The sequence below is a fragment of the Diadema setosum genome, chromosome 7, assembly GCF_964275005.1.
Source record: "Diadema setosum chromosome 7, eeDiaSeto1, whole genome shotgun sequence".
Lineage (NCBI taxonomy): Eukaryota > Metazoa > Echinodermata > Echinoidea > Diadematoida > Diadematidae > Diadema > Diadema setosum.
The window spans coordinates 15387773-15408463 of record NC_092691.1 but is presented as its reverse complement, the minus strand read 5'-3'; the positions used below and the strand labels follow the sequence as shown (position 1 = coordinate 15408463).

At 40.1% G+C, this 20691-nt stretch overlaps 1 protein-coding gene across 1 annotated transcript in view; it reads right to left on the bottom strand.

The window, feature by feature from the left end:
• Positions 1-20691, bottom strand: part of LOC140231075 (peptidyl-prolyl cis-trans isomerase B-like) — an 89848-nt gene that overhangs the window by 64091 nt on the left and 5066 nt on the right. The window contains exon 3 of the mRNA XM_072311226.1: positions 18375-18468. Coding sequence (XP_072167327.1) covers positions 18375-18468 — 94 coding nt within the window. The remainder of the gene's footprint in view (positions 1-18374; positions 18469-20691) is intronic.

Genomic DNA, 20691 nt, shown 5'->3' with positions numbered 1-20691 from the left:
TCACTGTCGTTTCTCAATAATGATTCAGGAAATGGAGGGGGTTCAATTATGGCGATATTTTTTGTTATTGTTTGTTTGTTTGTTTTCGTACATATTTTGCAGATGGTCCCCAGCTACTCGCGTCATAGGATGTTTACATGTAGGCCTATACTATTTGACGTTGTCAACGTCTGAGTCATACCTCGCAGTGTATGTCGATGTTACTTTCTTCGCGAGCGAGCGAAGCGAGCGAGCGCCTGAGAAAATTGTGTATACATTTTCCTACAAGATAGCATATATTGTTCAGCTCTGTTACCTGTCTGAAGGCCGGCGTACAAACGTCATGCAATATGCCAAAATTGATACATATCACATTTCTGCTTCCTCCATTTTTTCTCTAAAAATTCAGGGGGGGGGGGATGATTGTACAGGCCATCCCCCCCCCCCTCCTCCATTTCAGGGGGAGATATATCCCCCCCCCCCCATCCCCCCGGGATTTACGCCCATGCCTAGTATACTGTTGACAAGGCTTTTACTGGATGACAGGTTTTCTTTTCAGGTGCTGCAAATGGTGGACTTGTGTCTCCACCCCCCCCCCCTCCCCGCCCTTATGTATCTAGTGCCTTCACTGGATATCACTGCAAGAATAATTGAGTTGGTATTGATCAGAAACCAAGATGGTTACATCAGAGTTGAGGAGGTGACTAAAATAAATTGTTGAATTGTTCTCTCCATGTTTTCTAACCTTAATTCAAATTGACAATGGAACATGTTACAATTTTTGCAAACTTAAAATCTCTTTTCATGACGCCAATCTATAACAAGGTCTTAATCATTGATCAATGACGGATGACTTGTACAGCTTGTTTCCATTGCCTAATCTAAGCATGTTAGAATGTGAGTCTGACAATGAAATTGCTATATATATATATATATATTTCCGAAAAGGAGGAACAGTAAGAGGAATAATAATGTCAAAGCTACGCACCGATTTTCTCCTTCCTTTCTCATATCTCATATATATATATATATATATATATATATATATATATATATATATATATAATGGGGAATGGCCCATATATCCTGCAACAAATTATACTGTACAACTTGCAGTTGCAAACAAGAGATCATGTTACTGTGTAATTCTGAATTATCAAGAGCATTGTGAATGCAGCAGTCACCATTCTTGGATACTTCTTTATCCTTACATGCAGTCATATTCTGCTATAAGTGGGTGGCATTTTATTAATGCATGCTGAAACAAAGTCCACTGATCTTGACCGCTGATCTCCCCTCTCTGCTCAAAATTATGTTTTGTTTTGCGTTTCAGTCATATCTCTATCCACATCAAGGGATAACATTTATTACTGGACTTACCATTGGAGAACTTGAGTTAGGAAATTTTTGTTATTGTTTTTGCTACATTATGAGCTACATTTTACAACTTGCCCTGGTCATTCTAAGCATCTCAATGTTCATTGATTTGTATCTTCCTGATTCTTTGATAACACCATTGGATATTCCTTGCTGAAATCATGTCTGGAAAGTAAAATCTTTGACCAAAATACATGTACAGTGACCTTCAACCTTTGATCTTATGTTGTTGTTTTCTTTCACACAATTTTAGCCAGCACATCTACTTCTCATGTACCACGCCTTATAAGGTATAGGCATCAAGAAAATCTAGGATGGAGAGCAACATATTGATACCTCCTGTCACACAGAGTCGGGATTTCAGTTCAAATGCATGTTACATGCAGTGTACGCAATGTCTGATTAGTCTGGACTCATAGCAAATTTCAATATGGTCATTTCATTTGGCATGTTTCAAAATATTTTTACAGTTGTGTTTACATACCTTAAAGAACATCGCTCTGTCATGCTTGAAGGGTATGTTAGATTGCAGCAATGTGTTCCGTGGTGTTTGTTGCAACATGATTTGAGAAATGGTGGTGGCATACGTAGTTGTTTCCTTCAAATTGTAATGGCAATGATGACAATCTTCCGTATAGCTGAACTTCTTGTACATGTTGGCTGAATTTTAATTTTTTTATGTAGATGAGAAAGGGAAGTTAATCATGTAGGTGTGTCATTTTGTGTGCTATTTTTATGGACTGTGTCGTCCATACGTCAGTGTATGTGAACTGTATAGTACAATTATATTGGTTAGGTCAAGTACTGCAGTACTAGTTTTGCCATTTTATGCTTTGTTTTGACAGTATAATAATTGAATTTAATGACTTGAATATGATATCATTCCCTTTATTCTTGTCATTTTCATTATAATCATGTGAATCCATCAGTATTGTAAATAAGTGTGATTCCTGGCCTTACATCTGAATACTTAATACACAAAACCAGAATGAATATTTCAAGGGCCAACCTGCATGACAGGTCAGCACAATGGTTTATGTGTGTTTGCAAAACCCATAATGTAAGACTTTCACAATCATAAATAGAAAAGCACTCAGAGAATGCAGACCTCCGTCAACAGTTCATTTCCACCTATACATTGTATGTGATTTCCACCCTTTATTATAATTATATAAATACGCATATGCTGAAAATGACCTTATTTCCCAATGATAAAGAATCTTTCAACCACCTCCCCCCCCCCCCCAACAAAAAAAAACAAACTTTTATCCAAGCAGTGATCCAACTCAATACCAAAATCACATAATTTCTTTCTTGTACCATTACTAACTTTATTTCTTAAAATATTCCTTATTAATCCATTCATATTTGGTAAATCTGTGAGTTATGCTACAATTAAACAAGCAAACAAGATAAAACAGGCTTTTACACCAAAGCCGCCAAAAACATTTACGAGTAACCCCACTGGTGACTGTTCTCATGAACAGCTGATGCCGTAACGTTGTATGCATGCGCTCGATGTAAATCGTTTCCACAAATCGCATAGTGTGCGGGCATGCATCGCAGCACCTGCGACAGAGGGCAACAGGGCACGTATAGTAACATGGAATTCGTCTAAAATCATCACACATCACCAACTAGCGGCATGCCGACCAAGAACAAACAAAGTCATGACCGTACGCTGGAAAAATAAAGATCGCGCGACGAATTGTGAAATATCTGTCAATGTATTTTTTTTAATACTTACATAGTCATTTCTGGATAGATTGAGAATAAATTGTCAATTTTAGTGAATTTTCAACGAATTCACAAATCTTTTACAATCATTTGTGAAATAATTATGAATTTCGGGACAAATTTCGCGACGAGAAAAATATTTTGCAATGTCCCTTTAGAGCTTCTATATTTTGTCATTCGCATATACGGCCCATGGGCATTACCGTCACTTGGGACCAAGCTTGTGACCATCATGGACGTGGTCGTCAAGGATAGACCACTTCACATAACTTCATGAAAGCTTCGCCCGACTACCCGAGCAAGCCCCTGGGAGCTGGGGGTGCTGGGGGTGCTGCAGCACCCCTGACTTTTGGAGTAGGGGGGCATAGCACCCCTGTGAAAAAATAAAAATTGGGGGTGCGGAAGCACTCCCAATTTTTATTTTTCAAAGGGAAAATTGCTTGCTTTTTCATTGAAAATTGTCCAAAGATTTCACCCAAACTGTGCAGCAGATCATTGAAATTTGATTCTGAAAAATGTAAAATTTCCCTCGCGTGGGAGTCTTCATAGACTCATTGAAAAATTGCCACCCTTCCTCCCAAACAAACAAACAAAAACCCTATCTTTTTCTTTAGATCCCGATAATTTTGTTTTCGTAATTCAGGCAACGATGAAAGAATTTATGATTTTTTTAAATTTTTATTTTGTCCTGCGCTTATTACATTTTTGATTAATGTGAGAAAAGTTAGTGTGAGAATTCAAATGATTTTATCGTGATATAATTATGTCACCACTCCATGCATTTACCATTATTTTGTCATTGCTCGTGAGCGATGTAACAAATTTCAGTTTCAGAAGTGTAAAAGGTTCTCTCGCGTGGGAGGATACACTCCCTCCCCCCATTCAATCTACATCTCAATAGACTAATGGGGTGTTGCAAGAAAGTTGCAATCGATTGCAAGTTGCAACTGATTGTTACTGGTCAATCAAAATCATTGCTGCATGCATGTCTTCTTAAAAGGGCAGACCCTGAGCCAATCAGAATGGTTGTTTCAAAATTAGCAATTATTTGCAATTGATTGCAACCTTCTTGCAACGCCCCATTAGTAGGCCTACACATTGAAAAAGACATACACAGAGAAAAAAAAATGAGATCTCACTGTTTACCCATTTGCATTTTACCAGGAATATTTACTTTCCTATTTTTTTGTATTGCAAAATGTCAAAATATTCCAACCTAAATTGTACAATAGATAGTAGAATTTCAAATCTTAAAAATGCAAAAGCTTACTCGTGTGTGTGTGTGCGCGCGGGGGGGAGGGGAACATCCTTCCCTCCCCCCCCCCTTTTTCACTGCGCCGCCACTGTCCCTGAATAATCATTTTTCTTACTTTTCTTTATTGGAAAGTTTCTAAATATGCCCCCTCATTTGTGCACAGATTGCTGGATTTCACTACAGTGCAAAAATTGCCACACCCTCCCTCCTTTGTTACACTTCTCATAGAATGAGTACAAAGTGAATGACACACAAGTGGAATAAGAAATGACAGATGACACGATTCAGTCATTCACAATGTCCCTGGATATTCATTTTCTTATTTTTCTGATTGACAGTTTTCCAAACATGCCACCTAAGTGCCGCTAGATTGCCAAATTTCAGTTCTATATTGCAATAGTTCCTTCAAGTCAGAAGGGTGATACCCCTTCCACCTACTTCCCACTTCCCTTCGGTCCACCTCTATTGTCCCAGAATATTCATTTTGATACTTTTCATATTGTAAAATTTCTAAATATGCAACCTTAAATGCACTAGATCACTGGATTTTAATTCTAAATGTGCTAAGGTTCACTACTATACACATGTATGAAGGGGAAAGAAGTGACAAACAACACGAAATATCCATTCACATTGTCTCTAAAGAAATTGATTCTTTCTTTGTGTCTTTATTGTTTTTTTTTTCCTCAAATATGACAACTAAAGTGTACGCTATATATACATCGCTGGATTTCGATTGCGTGTGTGTGTATGTGGGGGTGGGGTATACCTCCTCCACATCACCCTCCCTCTATACCTATTATCCACCCCAGTTTTCCATGAATATTCATTTTTCTTTCTTTTCTGCTGAAAATATTGCAAATATGCTACCTAAAATTTACACAAGATTTCATATCCAAAAGTGCAAAAGTTCCCTACAGTGTGGGAGGGGGATACCCCCACCCACTCCCACACCCTCCCCCTTTGGCCAATCTCCAAGACCTACAGTGCAGACATACATGCGGGAAAAAAAGGTGACAGATACCTCATTAGCCATTTACATTGCCCTTTGATATGACATTTTCTTAGTTTTTGATTGACAATTTTCCAAATATTCCACAAAATAGTGTGCACCAGATTGTTGGATTTCAATTTTAAAATTGCAAGGGGATAGTATACCCCCTCTCACACCCTCCCCCTTTGATCAATCTCCATAGACCTAGTAATGGTAGGCCTACACAGTGAAGACCCACACGCTGAAAAAGAGAGTAACAGTAACCATATCAGTCATTCACATTATCTTGAATACTGGCTCTCTTACCATCAAAAAGCGCATCAGATCACTGAATTTTACTTATAAAAATGCAAAATCTCCCTTGTGTGGGAGGGGGATACCCCCTCCCACACCCTCCCCCTGCTCGGTCCCTTTGCTCGATCCTTCACTTTAGTGTTCCCTCAAACATGCAACATAGCAGCTTTCTCTTGTCCACCCCAGAAAAAGGTTCCTACAGACGGCCATGCTCCCCCTCCCCATCTTGTAAACGGATCGATGTCCCTAGCTGTCCCCCATTCATATTGGCAGTGGGCCCCCTCACCATGAAAAATGTTCCGCCGGTCCTGACATTAACACTGTCCCCTGAACATTCATTTTCTTACTGTTTTAATTCAAGAATTTCCAACTTTTCCACAAAAGTGTGCACAAGATCGTTGAATTTTCACTAAAAATGTAAAAAGTTTCCTCATGTGGCAGCCCCCTCCCCCCCCCCCCCCTGCTTGAATGTCCCCTCCCCATCTCTGCTCCCCCTGAATAATGCATTACATTGGTCCCCGGGTGCTTGTTTCTGGCACGAGGGTACTATCGGTATATTATTTCGCATTCGGTGCCTCCCCCCCCCCCTCCCATTTGTTGCGTGAAATTACCGCCACTGTTTGCATGGCCTATACCCCCCCCCCCCATAATTGAGCATCATGTACTGAAAGTTTTAACGCTCCATATGGTCCGCAAACCTAACGGGTGGCTCAGGGGTTCAGCACCCCTGTGAAAAAAGTTGCTCCCAGGGGCCTGTACCCGAGCGACTCAAGACTCGTAACAATCTGTACCGGCCGCACAGAAACGCTGTTAGTGGGAGGTTTGTTAGCGCTATCAAGTCACTAACAAATCAGCCACTAACAGCACGGGCAACGTGACCGCACAGAAAGCGCTGTTAGAGCGCTGTTAGACACGTGCGCTGTTACGGCGCTGTTAGTGGATTTAGCCTTAGAGTTCGGCAAAATCTATGCGATTTGTGCGTAAAGGGATGCAGTTTGATGCAGCGATACACAACGCATTGTTGTCATTGAGCGTGTTTATACAAAGAAGCAAAATACGCGCTCATGCCGGCTCATGCGAGAGTACCTCTCGAATTTTGCTCTGTGTAAACACGGCGTATGCCGGCATACGCCGCCAAATGCAGGCTCATGCGAGAGGAGCCTCGCGTATTTTGCTGTGTGTTTATACAGACGACCGAAATTCGAGAGTGCCGTAACCGGAAAGCGTGTATTTTAAATCTGTCATGATCGAACCACGTCTTCTCCTTCTGATTGCCCCACATACTAAAAACCGTGTATTGTTTGCGTGCGTGTGACTGCTCATTTAAAAACTTTGGAATTTTATCACTTATTTACCTGTGCACTTTACTACCTAGGATGGCTACTGGCAACGCAGGCAAACGTGATTTGACATTGACCCCGACCACATCATCCAATAAAGCGGCATCAAAGAAATTCAGACCTGATTTGCAAAAATCAATAATCGAAACCCAAGGGATGGATGACAGCAGTGACCCAGACCCCGAGTCAAGTGACATCTCTATCCAGGACATCATCAAGGACACTCTTGCGGAGCACCTCTGTTTCGACAGCGAAGCTGCCTCTCAGCCACCTACATATCAGCCACCTAAACCTCGGGGCAAAGGAAAAGGTGGAAAAGGTGAGAACCCTGCCCAGTTGGATGTTGCCGAACTCACCAATCAGATCATAATGAAGGTGCTACCTGTAATTGTTGACACTGTCGCCACAGCAGTCGATAAAGCTGTTACTGCCGTTGTCAAGAAGCTCACTGAGTCTCTGGACACCAAGGGTACTCAAAGAAAACTGCAAAGGCAGGCCTTGATGGCAAAGTACGATACTGACCGCCTCGAACAGTACACACGTCGCGAGACGATTAGGATTTCAGGGTTACCTGAAGAAGAAGGCGAAGATGTGGCCAGGAAGGTCATTGACCTAGGCAAGAAGATTGGGGTCAACCTCGATACCAAAGACATTTCGGTCGCCCACCGCAATGGCAGGAAGATTCAGGGACAACCCCGGCAAATCTTGTGCAGATTTGTGTCAAGAGCCTTTGCCGATATGCTGCACGCCAAGCGGAGTCACCTTAAAGACTTCGAAGAATACCGTAGGAAGGTGTACATCAATGAGGACCTCACACCTCTGAGAAGTCGTATGTTGGGATATGCCAAAAGCGTAGCTGGTGTGAAGCGCGTGTCCAGTAAGAACGGGAAGATCTTCTGCAACATGTCCATGAACGACAGGCTTGTCATCCTGGACTCTCCAGACGACATGCTCAAGCTCGGGCTTGAGAGTGTCGACTATAGGCGGCTTGGTCTTGGCTGTTACCTGTATGCTGAGGCCTAGGATGCAGGCAGAGGACCTGGAGCCCACCACCACGTCGACCCTCCTAAGTTGCTGCCCACCCCCCTGGAACCCAACATGATGCTTATTCCTCTTTCAAAAGCTGTGAATCTATCTGCAAGTACAACTGCTATACTCCTACATGCCCCAACACCAACAACACTTGTAACCCCTCACCTGCCCACATTGATATTCCCAGTGACAGTCTCAACGCTACCCCCCACAATGCTGGTGATCCATCATCTGTTTTTGACCACCAATACTCACGAAAAACTGACTCCGCTACCTTGAACTTAGCCCTTCTGAATGTGTGTGGTCTGGTTAATAAGGTCTCCCTTCCTGACTTTTTGAACTTTACCTCTGATAAAGACATTGTATTGTAGACTGAAACAAAAATGGATGCTTTCGATATTCCCAATGTTCAACTAGATAATTACTCTTTGCTCTTTAAAAATAGAAAAGGCTGTAGCCATAAATCAGGCGGTGTTGCCGCCTATATCAGTAACAATATCATTAATGATTTTAAGATTCTTGATGGTAACTGTAATAATGTGCTATGGTTCCAAGTAGACAAGAAGGTTATTGGCTTCCAGTTTTTATTGGGCCTTGTTTACATCCCTCTCGAATCCTCTAGATTCTCTTCTATAACATTATTTGATGACTTGGAGAATGACATTGTTAATCTTTCGGTAAAGGGTGGTAACAAGTTACCTGTATGTATTGGTGGAGACTTCAATGCGTGGACAGGCCGAAAACCTGACTATATATATTAGTTTTGATAATGATGTAACTCTCAATGTTGGTCATCATGAAAATATATTTCATCAAATTGTTAACATGGAGACTATTGATACACTCGGTTTTGAGCTGCAACGTAATTCTTCACACAATGCTACCAATAATTATGGTTTGAGACTAATTCAGATGTGTAAAAATCTTGATCTCTACATCGCAAATGGAAGGCTAGGATATGATCGCTATTATGGAAGGCCAACCTGTAAAAACTCTTCCGTTGTGGATTACTTTATCATGTCTCCTGAAATGATGCCCTTTGTTTTGCGATTTGAGATTGCAGATTTTGATATCACTTTATCTGATGTACATAACCCTGTCCTGCTCAGTTTCTACAACAGTAACTCTGATCCTTGCAAAACTACTGAACCTGATATAAAAGATAAAGATAATCAGAATAATGTTCTATCGTTTGTTAGACCTTGCTGGAATACCTCTATGGAAATCCCTTTCGTGATAACATTGGTGTGGATCAGATAATGAAAATAGAAGCTGAGCTGGACAAGCTTCTGCTGAAGCCTGTGTCAATTGATTCTCATGCAATAGCTTCTCTAATTGGAAAAATCAATGATATGTTTATAACATCTGCCAAACTGACGGGTTGTATTAAAAATAGTAAACATAAAATTAGTACATGTAATAAAAATAAAAATGGTAGCTTCAGTTATCAACATAATAAGTGGTTTAATTATAAATGTCAAGAAGCTAGAAAAATGTTAAATCGAGCTAGAGTCAGATACAGAAATAATAAATCACAGACAAATTATGTGAAGATGAATGACATGGGTAAGCTATATAAACAAGTACTTAGAAAAGCTAAATGTAGCTACGAAAAGAAATTTGTGAAGAAAATAAAGACACTGAAATCTAAGAATCCTAGGAAGTTTTGGAAACTTCTGAAAGACCCAACCTCTAAGCAAGGTAACCAGGCTAATTTTGATTTGCTTGTTAAACATTTTGTGGAACTGAATAACCCTTTTTGTGTAAATGATGTTTGTAATGACCACATACCTCAGGTCAGTCTAGATTCAATTAATACAATTATTAATAAGGACTTTACTGAATTAGAAGTAAGTAATGGTATTTGCCAACTAAAACATAATAAAGCTGCTGGCATAGATAATATTCTTAATGAATTTATTATATACTCCAAAGAAAAGATGTTAAGCATGTTGACAAAAATGTTTAACGCTATCTTATTATCTGGTCGTGCTCCTGATGCATGGTTAATAGGTATTATTTGTCCAATACTTAAAAAGGGCTCATCCCTGAATCCTGATAATTACCGAGGCATTTCTGTTCTCAGTTGTGTCGGTAAACTGTTTACTTTGTTACTTAATAATAGAATATCCCAGTTTCTGGAAGCGTCTGGCTCACTTGGAAGTGAACAAGCTGGTTTTCATCATAATTATTCCACATTGGATCACATATTTAGCCTCAACTCAATTATTGACCTTTACCTCAATAAAAAGAAGAGGTTGTATTGCACTTTTATTGATTATCGGAAGGCCTTCGACTCTATAAATAGGGTCAAACTGTGGAATCGACTTATCGCTTATGGCATAAATGGTAAAGTCCTAAATGTTATTATTAACTTATACAAGAAAGCCAGATCATGTGTTAAGTCCAACGCTGGCCAGCTATCACAACTTTTTCCATCATTAGTTGGAGTAAGACAGGGTGACAATTTATCACCCCTCCTTTTTGCAATCTATTTGAATGATCTTGAAAGGTGCCTCTTGAATTCTTGCAAGGGACTTTCCCTTATTTCAAACCTCACATATGACATACTCCAGACCGATGATACAGTTGTTTACCTAAATTTAATTACACTTTTGTATGCTGATGATACCATAATTCTAGCAGAGTCAAAAGAAGATATGCAAAAATCATTAAATACTCTTTATTCTTATTGTAATGAAAAAGACCTGAATATAAATGTATCTAAAAATAAAGTTGTTATATTTTCAAAAGGCAAGGTGAGAAACATCCCCTCATTTCACATAGGAAACTCATGCATAGATGTTGTAGATGAGTATGTTTATCTAGGTATTACTTTCAATTATAATGGAAGCTTTGCTAAAGCCCAGAAAAAACTGTATGATCAAGCCAGCAAAGCTATGTACTCTTTGATAGCTAGATGTAGGAGACTTGCTCTCCCTATTGATATCCAACTTGACTTATTTGATAGTCTAGTACTACCAATTCTTACCTATGGTTGTGAGATTTGGGGCTTCTCTCATTGTCACCTCGCCGAAAAGCTCCACCTTAAATTCTGTAAAATAGTTCTTAGCTGTAAATTGTCAACTCCTACCTGCATGGTGTCAGGTGAACTTGGACGCTATCCAATAGCAAACCACATAAGGTACAGAATGGTTAATTTCTGGGCAAAACTCATACACAAAAGCGAGAGTAATATTGCTTTTACCATCTAAAGTCTTATTTTTCAGATGCATAACACCCAAGGTTATCTGTCAAAATGGTTAGAATGTGTTAGAAGAACTCTTTCAGATTGTAGTTTTAGTGGGGTTTGGTCATCACAAACATGTAACCTTTCATGGTTGAAAGCCAACATTAAACGAAGATTGAATGACCAATACATCCAAAGTTGGTATTCTTCTATTGAATCATCAAGTGCCTGTATAGATTATAGAATTTTCAAGAAAAAATTTGGCCTTGAGAAATACATATTAATACTCCCACGAAAATATGCCATTAACTTGACTAAATTCAGATTGGGTTTTACCCATCTCCCCGTAGTACTAGGAAGATTTGGAGATACTAGTTATGATGAAAGGTACTGTACTTTGTGTAAAAGTGAAAAGATTGGTGATGAATTTCATGTCCTTTTTTAATGCAGTTCATTAGAAAATACCAGGTCAGCATTATTACCAAGTTATTATTATACTAAGCCAAATACATATAAAATGGAAAAGATGTTTAATGTTGCAGATAGAAAGATTTTGATCATACTTGCCAAGTTTGCCCATGCTATTATGGTGGAACTCAAGTCCTCTAAGCCACCATTTTAGCTCCTCCCCACCCCCATCCCTCCCCTTCTCCTCCCATAATGAAAACTTTCCCCCAATTTTGGACACAAGCCTTCCGAGCAACAACGTGTGTGCACGTTCAGGTCACCGGGTCACGTTGTTTACTCATCTCACGCTTGAACGGAGATAGCAAAGAGACGGGGCGTTTCCATTATCAAAATAGGGGTTCGCTGCATTGCATGGAGGCATTTGATGAAGCATAATTTCTGACACACTGTTACAAGCTACAGAAATCCTTGCATCTGACTGCCTGAGAGAAAATTTGTCTGACAGCTTTGTCGGACAAAAATGCTTCCTGAAATGCCTCAGGATTACATAGACAGCCACAGCTCGAGTATGAAAGCAGGGACTCCCCACCTCCCTGATGGAAGCCAGTATACGTACAGTACTGTAATTAACCATACGCAACTTTGTACATGTGGGACTCATTGCAACGAACCGATCGTTCATTGTTTGGCTGCCTAATGACCTCATTCATTACCTCATTTTCTGGCTATGTAGACATTTTTTTTCATGAAATTATGTACGTTTCCACCAATCTTAAAGCATACTTGATCATTTTAACCACCTTCATGGCCGTTGTAATAAGTTTTTTTCGGACAAAACAGGAGGATTCCTCTTTAAAATACCTTGGGAAAGGTCACCGTTGTCACATTCGGGCTTCTCGCGTGAGTGACAATGGACTGTACATACGTACGATACCACGTACATCCGGTCAGCTCCCTTTGCGATGAATAGTATCGCCCATTACGTCATCGCTAGGTTTTCTCCTTTTGAGACAGTTTTTCCAATTGATCAGTAGTTTTAGCCTAAGAAAGCAGCGGAGTTAAATAACCAATAGCAATGAGTTTTATATAGTCATGTAGATTACAGCCTGCTCTATCCAAAACACTTCGCCCCAAGTTGATACGATATATGGTTCTGATTTGATCGATGTTGAAAACCAGCGAGTACGTACGAAATCGTGGAAATGTCTTCATTTTCCATAGACTTTTTACAAAAAGTGAACATGCTCAGCCAAATTAAAACTTGAAAAGCAGCGAAGATAAATACTTTCTGGAAAAAATCATAACATGAAAAGAAAGTAAATTTTGTCTTCTTTTCAAATCGCTTCGCCCCCTTCCGTGCCGTCAACAAGAAATATGACATATTTCAACATATAGCATCAAGATACGTTTTTTGATGCGAGAAATTACACGTTATAGCTAATCCGCGCGTGTGCGCACCGCTCGCGCAATCCTTATGTCCACGAAGTTTCACAATGCATAGAATACATTTTTTCCCCTCTTAATTCCATGACTCTTAATATTATTGTTTTACTTAGAAACTATAATGTCTTATGCACCATTACTATTTATCCGGTTCCGACTTAAAGGGATGGTTCAATAGTGGAACAAAATCGAAGCTTTCAACTGTCTTAAAAAACTCTTTGTTATTGTATACTCCGATTAAAATGTAACTTTGTTACTTTAGAACCTATTTGCATTTTTGTCCTAGTTTTTAGAGAACTTACAATTCAAAAGTGATGAAAAATTTGTTAGTCGATGAATTTATAATCGAAAATCATTTTTTTAATATTTTAGACCTCCCTCTACCCCACTGCTGAACCTTCCCTTTAAGTAATTAAGTAATTAATCTTGCTTACTGCCAAGTAGACCTTGATTCACAGATTGAGTGACGGCTGACAACTGTATATACATGTATATTTGTAAATATGTTCTATATCGTTATAGTATCATATTATGTTTATGTTATGTGCGTTTAAGCCTTTATATGCCCCCACGGGGCCAACAGGTGTTATTCTCAATAAAGTTCAAAGTTCAAAGTTCAAAGAAAAACTGGATTTCAATTGATCATTTGGCCGGGTGGTTGTCAAGAGGAACGTTACAATAATGACCTTCAAGCTTGGTGGTCCTGATGACTTTGCCGGTGCCATCTTGATTTTTTTCATTTTTTCCCATCATGCAATAAACTGCACTGCGAACGTGACCTATGCTTGACCCCAAAATTCGAGAGGTCCGGTTCAGCTGAGGTCCGCTCGCATCGGCTCGCATCGGCTCGCATGAGCCGGTATTTTGACTTCTGTATCAACACGAGAAATAAGCGCTCATGCGGGAGGTAAAATACCGGCTCATGCGCGCCGATGCGAGAGGCTCCTGTATAAACACGCACATTGCCACTATCGGTGCCCCTGGCACTGTTAGAGAGTTGATAAAACAGCACCACTGTTGTTAGCTTCTGTGCGGCCTCGCGATGTTAAGGCCCCCTCACACCTGAGCGAATTGCCTGAAATATGACTTGCGATGGCTGGCGAAAGGCATTTTTGGAAAAATCGTTTTCAATGGTAATTGATAGTAAGTCATATTTACCCTTCGTGTTTGGGTTCGTACACCTTCTGAACTAACAGTTGCGATCATTCAAATTCGCACCTGATTTTTGAAGATGTTTAAAATTTCCCGACGAATTGAACATCGTCTGTCATTTGCATCTCTTATTTGGTCTGCGGTAATCGTTCGTTTATCGTTCGTGTGCTATTGTCACGCATAGTCCCTCATCGCGCTTTTGCCAAGGTGGACCGATCTCGAAAGAACCCTAAACGAAGCAACACGATGACTAAATATGACTTGCGCATAGAAACGAAGATACTATGACAAACGTATTTTCGCTTGCCATCTTCTATGCGAAGGGAAACTAAGATTGACTTTTACTAAATTTGAAAGGCGATGCATACACGAAGGCAAGTCTAAGAGATACTATGACAAATTATGGATTGCGAAGTGATACGAATACGAGCGAATGACCTGACGAAATAATTGGCAAAAGCTGAGCTGCTCCTTGTGACCAGCCACTCACCACGCTACTCATATATAAACATTCCACCCGAAAGTTTCAAAGTTTCTTCAGAAAAATGGAAGATGCAGCCCGCCTCAGAGTCCAGTATTTACTGGAAATGGCTCAGAATGATATTATACATCAGCAGCTGAACCTACACCAGTTCATCAGAGGCCGATTCAGATGGAGACGAGGCTTCAGACGACGTCGTATCTGGAGAAGGATGTGGCTGAACCCTGCCAGAAGAAGGGCTTTTGGAATCTACGGCAAGCTGTTGGTTGAGCTCCGAAGAGAAGGCCCTTCGACTTTCAAGAAATTTCTCTGCATGCCCCCTGAACTCTACGATGAAATCCGGGAGAGGGTCAGAGGAAGAATCAGGAGGCAGTACACCTAGTACAGGGAGCCGCTGGAAGAAAGTCTCAAGTTGGCAGCTACTCTCCGTCATCTTGTGTCTGGCACCAAGTACTCCGACATGCAGTATGGGTGGAGGGTGCCTGAAAACACCGTATCTGTAATGGCCAGGGAAGTAGGCTATCTGTGACGAGTATGCAGATGAAGTCATGACAGCCCCTTCAACCCCTGATGGATGGAAGCAACTTGCTGGTGGATTCTACAAGCGATGGAATTTTCCCCACTGTGTGGCAGCTATTGATGGCAAGCCTGAGTGGCCATCAGAAAGCCTCCTCTGTCCGGCTCGCTATGCTGCAACTACAAGGCCTTTTTTAGTATAATCCTGTTGGGTATAGTGGACTGTGACTACAAATTTATTTGGTGCGATGTTGGTGGTAGGTATGATACAATAGGGGAAAGGGGGTAGGTCGAGTCAATTCAGGGGTACGTCAGATTTGTTACCACCTCACCTCCATTGTTACTGTTTCAATATTTATTTATTTTTTGCTAAAATGATAGCAATGGTGCAATTCATCTCAGTTTTTGCTTGATACCCTTTTTCTTCTTCAAAAACGTGCTTTAAGAATAATTAATAATATTAGATATTTATTTCGCACAAATGATATTTTGTGTAGAAACAGAAATCTGAAATTGATTGATTTGTTTCATGATAATGTTGGTATTTTTATGTATAAATTTTCAATTGATGAGCTTCCTGACATTTTTGCACATATGTTCATAGGAAATAACTCTCTTCATATCTACCCAAGTCGTCATCGTGATGACTATCACCTTCCACGTAGTCGCACATTTTTTGCGAAAAAAAACATTAATGTTTACAGTGCCAACAATACTGGAATCTTTCGGCTGATTTTACCGTTTATCTTTGTCGTCCTTTAAGTGTGAATGTTGCGTGGATGATTTCTCTGGCCGCACTGAAATCTGGACGGACCTGATCGCTTGTATACTCCCCGAGGAGCGCACACACACGTACGAGAACGGCTGATCTATTCTTTCGTCTTTGTTTCCAATCGCACGCCATATCAAACCATTGCTCATTGTTCGTTCGTCTTATCGGGTCACATCAACCCTTCGCTCGCCTTCGGCCGGAATTTACTGAAAGAAGTGAACCTAAAAATCGTTATCCTACGCATGTAATATTTATCCTTCGCTTATCGTTCGTTAATCATATTTGACTTTAGTTTATAATCGGATGATTTGAAGGCAATCTTATTTGAAATCGTTGAATTCGCGCGCATTTCGTGTGTTTTTCCCATTCGTCCCCCTTCGTCCCCCTACATTCGCTCAGGTGTGAGGGGGCTTTTAGGCTAACACTGGTAACAGCGCTGTTAGTGAATTTGACTAACAGCACGCTTCTGTGCGGCCAAATCGTTGCTATCAGCGCTGTTAGTGCGCTGTTAGCGCTAACAACGTTTCTGTGCGGCCGCCCATGACTGAAGGACTGATGATCGGAAATCAGCCCCCATACCCCGTCCTTCTCAGATGCACACATAGCCATTAGATTACCATGTTCAATAATTATGTCTGCCACAAAGCTCATCCCGATTTTGTAGGCCCTATCTACTGTGCAGCAGAGAAGACAATACGATTCATACCTTGGAGCATTTTCTGTCTTCTAATATCCTCGAATATTGCATGTATGTATGCGCTTTGAGCACTCTATAGAGTGGATTTAGCGCAATGTAAATTCGTATTATTAATATTATTGTTATAATATTGGATTGAACAGCTGACGAAGTATTTGGTTTGCCATTAATATATATTGATTGATTCTGCATTAGTTATATAAGAGCTGAAAAGCACCGCTGTTATCAAATGCTTCTTTAATGGTATACATTTTTGTGAAGCTGCCTTTCTTTTTAGTACATGTATTACACGCCATTATATGCGAGGACCAAATAATCATTAGTCAGGTAGTGCCGTGAAGAGCTGACAATACCCGAAATATTTTACTCTTCAATAGCTAGCAATGAAAACATTCTCATCGAGTATTCATATTGTAGTGAACTTTACCGATCGAGATCAACTTTGTGTCACCTGAGCGCCCGCTTCCAAATTTGTATTGTGCTTTCATCCTTGTCGTCCTCCCGATTTTTTTAGTTGGTTTGCTGTTCTACTGTATCCCAATTCTGCCTTGAATGTATATGTAGTCAAACCGAAATCTGAATCGAATTTAACAAGATGTCAACAGTAAGAAGAAAACTGCCTGATTGTACGCAACATGTACATGAATACGATATGCTTACTACGTACATAAGAAGAAGCAACACTCGCGGTGCATTGTTGGATAATACATTTTGATTCTTTTTTCGGTCACCGTTGAGACTGTAAAACTTCGCGTCTTTCGAAAAAAAAAAAATCGCACGAATTATTGCGATTTGGATCACGACCACATCTCGCAAATATTTTGGTCCACACTGTAGAAATTTCTAGATGCAACGAGTTACTTTAACCTCAGTGAGGCTAATTTTTCACTGTTATGGGCCTCTCCACGTAGCAAAAATAATAAAAGAAAAATCGGATGCATCGCTCACGTCTGCTTGCACAATGTAGAACACACCGTCACACAATACTACATGCAATGCAAATTATGTACAATACATACATGTGTGTCTGATATGTTTATGCCAAAACAATACGTTATGTGTCTCTACCGTAGGCTGTTTTCAATTCAATTCAATTCAATTCAATTCATTTAATTTTATTCTTCTTTTCCCAACAAAACATAACACAGAATAAATCAGGAATTACATTACAGACATAAACATTCGACTTTACAAAAGATAAATGATACAGCTAGACATAAGAATGCATACTGGCAAAAAAAAATACACAGTTATGCTTCAGTTGAGAAAAAAAAGAATTGAGAGGCCCACTAAAAAGCAAGCTTGTATATTGTGAACCACAATACGAGCTTTACACTGTTATGCAGTGTAAAGGAAAAAATACAACTTTAGACCATTTATTATGATTATTATTGGTTGGTTCTAAAATATCCCAACTTGGAAATTACCGGACATTTACAGCTAGGACAAAATTGTCGCAAGGACTCGCCACAGTGATGACTCCCCGTCGTCATCGAAGCCTATCGTTTACATGCATTTGTCATAGAAAGAAAAAAAGGTTGTTCAAATTCAGGAATGACATCTTGCAACACTTTAGCTAAAAAAGTTATGACCTGTTAAAGATAACATGTGTTCCAATAAATTTTGATTGCCTTGTGTCACCTAGTGACCTTCCACACAATATGGCGCTGTTCGGTTAAAAAAAAAAAAAAGTAATATTGGATTTACCTCCTGTTCCATCACCTTCGGTCACGTCACCCATCTGTATCACGAAGTCGGGCACTATACGATGCACTTGAGTATTGTTGTAACTCAGTCGTTTCTGTAAAATAGTACAAAGATATCTCCTGGTACTCATTAGTGTGTTTTCCTTCCCTTTGACCCGTATCTCCCTCTCTCTCTTTCTCTCTCTCTCTCTCTCTCTCTCTCTCTCGCTCGCTCTTTCTCTCCTTCTCTGATGTTTACTTCTTCAAATATACCATAGTCACAATCGACGCTGTCAGTGTCAAGATTCAACTTACACTGCAAAAACATCAGTGTTAGATTTAACAGCATTGACAAAAGTGAAAACACATATAATGAGTGACCGAATCCACCACACTCAACTTTTCCGACAGACTCGGGAGTGTTAGAATGAAATGATGTAAATAAAGCACGGGATTATATAATTTCGCCAGTGCTGATGTAAGTAAAAACCAGTGCTTTGCTTCCTTTTTTTTCAATGGTGTCCAAGTATTGCACACGACGACTAGACAAGTTAGTGTATGATATTATACCTCGTGCCTGCAGAGGATTTGAAAACACTTTATAAAAACTTTCTGATGATGCTTTATCCCTGAAATGACGAAAGAGCAGGTGCATTGCTTCAAAAACAATTCTTTCCTCCTGCTCAGGTCCTTTATTTCAAAATCAAACATTATAATCAACCTATTGTGATTAATGGTTTTAGTAAGTAATGCCGGTATTTACTGCTGGAGGATTATATCATAATATTTCACCTGCAAATTTCACTACTGCTTTTGTATAAAGTTTCTGTGTATTTTATCTTGGCCGCCGACCGATCAGTCGGTTTGAAACCGCCCGGAATCGGTGGCTCATCAGTGGTGTGATACGCCTCGGTGAAGCGATCGTGATTTTGCATTTAATTCTTGATCGGATTCCCTATGGTGAAAATCGCAACAAAAAAGTGGATTTGCGGATGGACAGGTTTAGTCCGTGGAGAGGTGTGGATGAGTGGTAAAGAAGTCTGCACTCCATCCCAGCGGGAAAAATTCGCTTTTTTTTTTTCCTCTTTCTTTTTTGTTGTAGTTGAGCTAAACTAGTGTCTCAACTTTTAGGCTAGTAGAGCGTGACCAGTTCATTTTATACGATAACGTCAACTTTATACATAGGCATCTTAGTAATGGAAATTAGAATCATAGCTCATATTTCAGAAAGCCTATTTCAGGGTCAAAGTGATCCTTAAAACACTTCAGTATCATGTTTGATTTTGTTTGTGCAAGGACCTCATGCAAAATATACAGTTACCGAGCTTGTAAGGCCGATTTACTCCCACACGCGCCGGATTTCCCTTTGTTTTGCATTGCAGAAACCGTTTGATTCAACGTGCTCAAATTTTGTATGTATGTATGTTGTATTTTGTTTTGTAAATTGTGATTACTTCATTCTTTATTATAACAGCACATTTTTGCTCAATGTACTGCTTTAATTCGTAACTATCCCCTTTTCAAAGCTAGGTATCATGGTCAACAGAAATCTGGTCATCCCCCCCCCCCCCCCTGCGTTTTACCTAACTCGTGTAAGTGGCGAGTTTCATGTCTCATCGCTATTGGATGCCTATTAGAAGATATACTGCTGTCTTTATCTAGAAACAATGGTTTCCTTGCCACCGGAAAAAAAAAATGGATGAGTGGCTAATGTATTTTATACTTTCCTACCAATGCAAGGTCACCGAACACTCAGATTCCTGAATTTATTTCTAATAAACTACTTTGTCTCATACCCAACCCATTTTCCCGCATGTAAACTGTATATATTTTGGGGCAAGTCTATAGTGCTTACATCGATAATGCAACATTGTTAATGTAACCGTGAGACATTAACCATTAACCGGGCAAAGGACAGATACACAATTGCAATGGATGTGTGCACCAAGTCGCAACGGGTGCAAGTCACAAATCCGGCGCCCACGAGTCATACAGCCCACAAGCTTAGTAGACACCTAATGCCCCCATCTCTCTAGACGGCGATTTCGCTGCGATCATCAAAAATCGACAAAGCGCGGCGGATCGTATCTTGAGCGGTTCAGAATCGCGGAGGGTCGCCACCATCGCCATGGTCGCCACCAAGTTTTGAACATGTCTAAAACTTCCGTAGCGAGGTCGCCGTAGTTTTAGAGCGCATCACAATCGCCTCACAAGCGCATTAAAAGCGCCACATTCGTAGCTCTGACGGGGTAGCAACGCGTTTAAAGGACAAGTTCACCTTCACAGACATGTGGGTTGAGTGAATGCAGCAATATTTGTAAAACACATCAGTGAAAGTT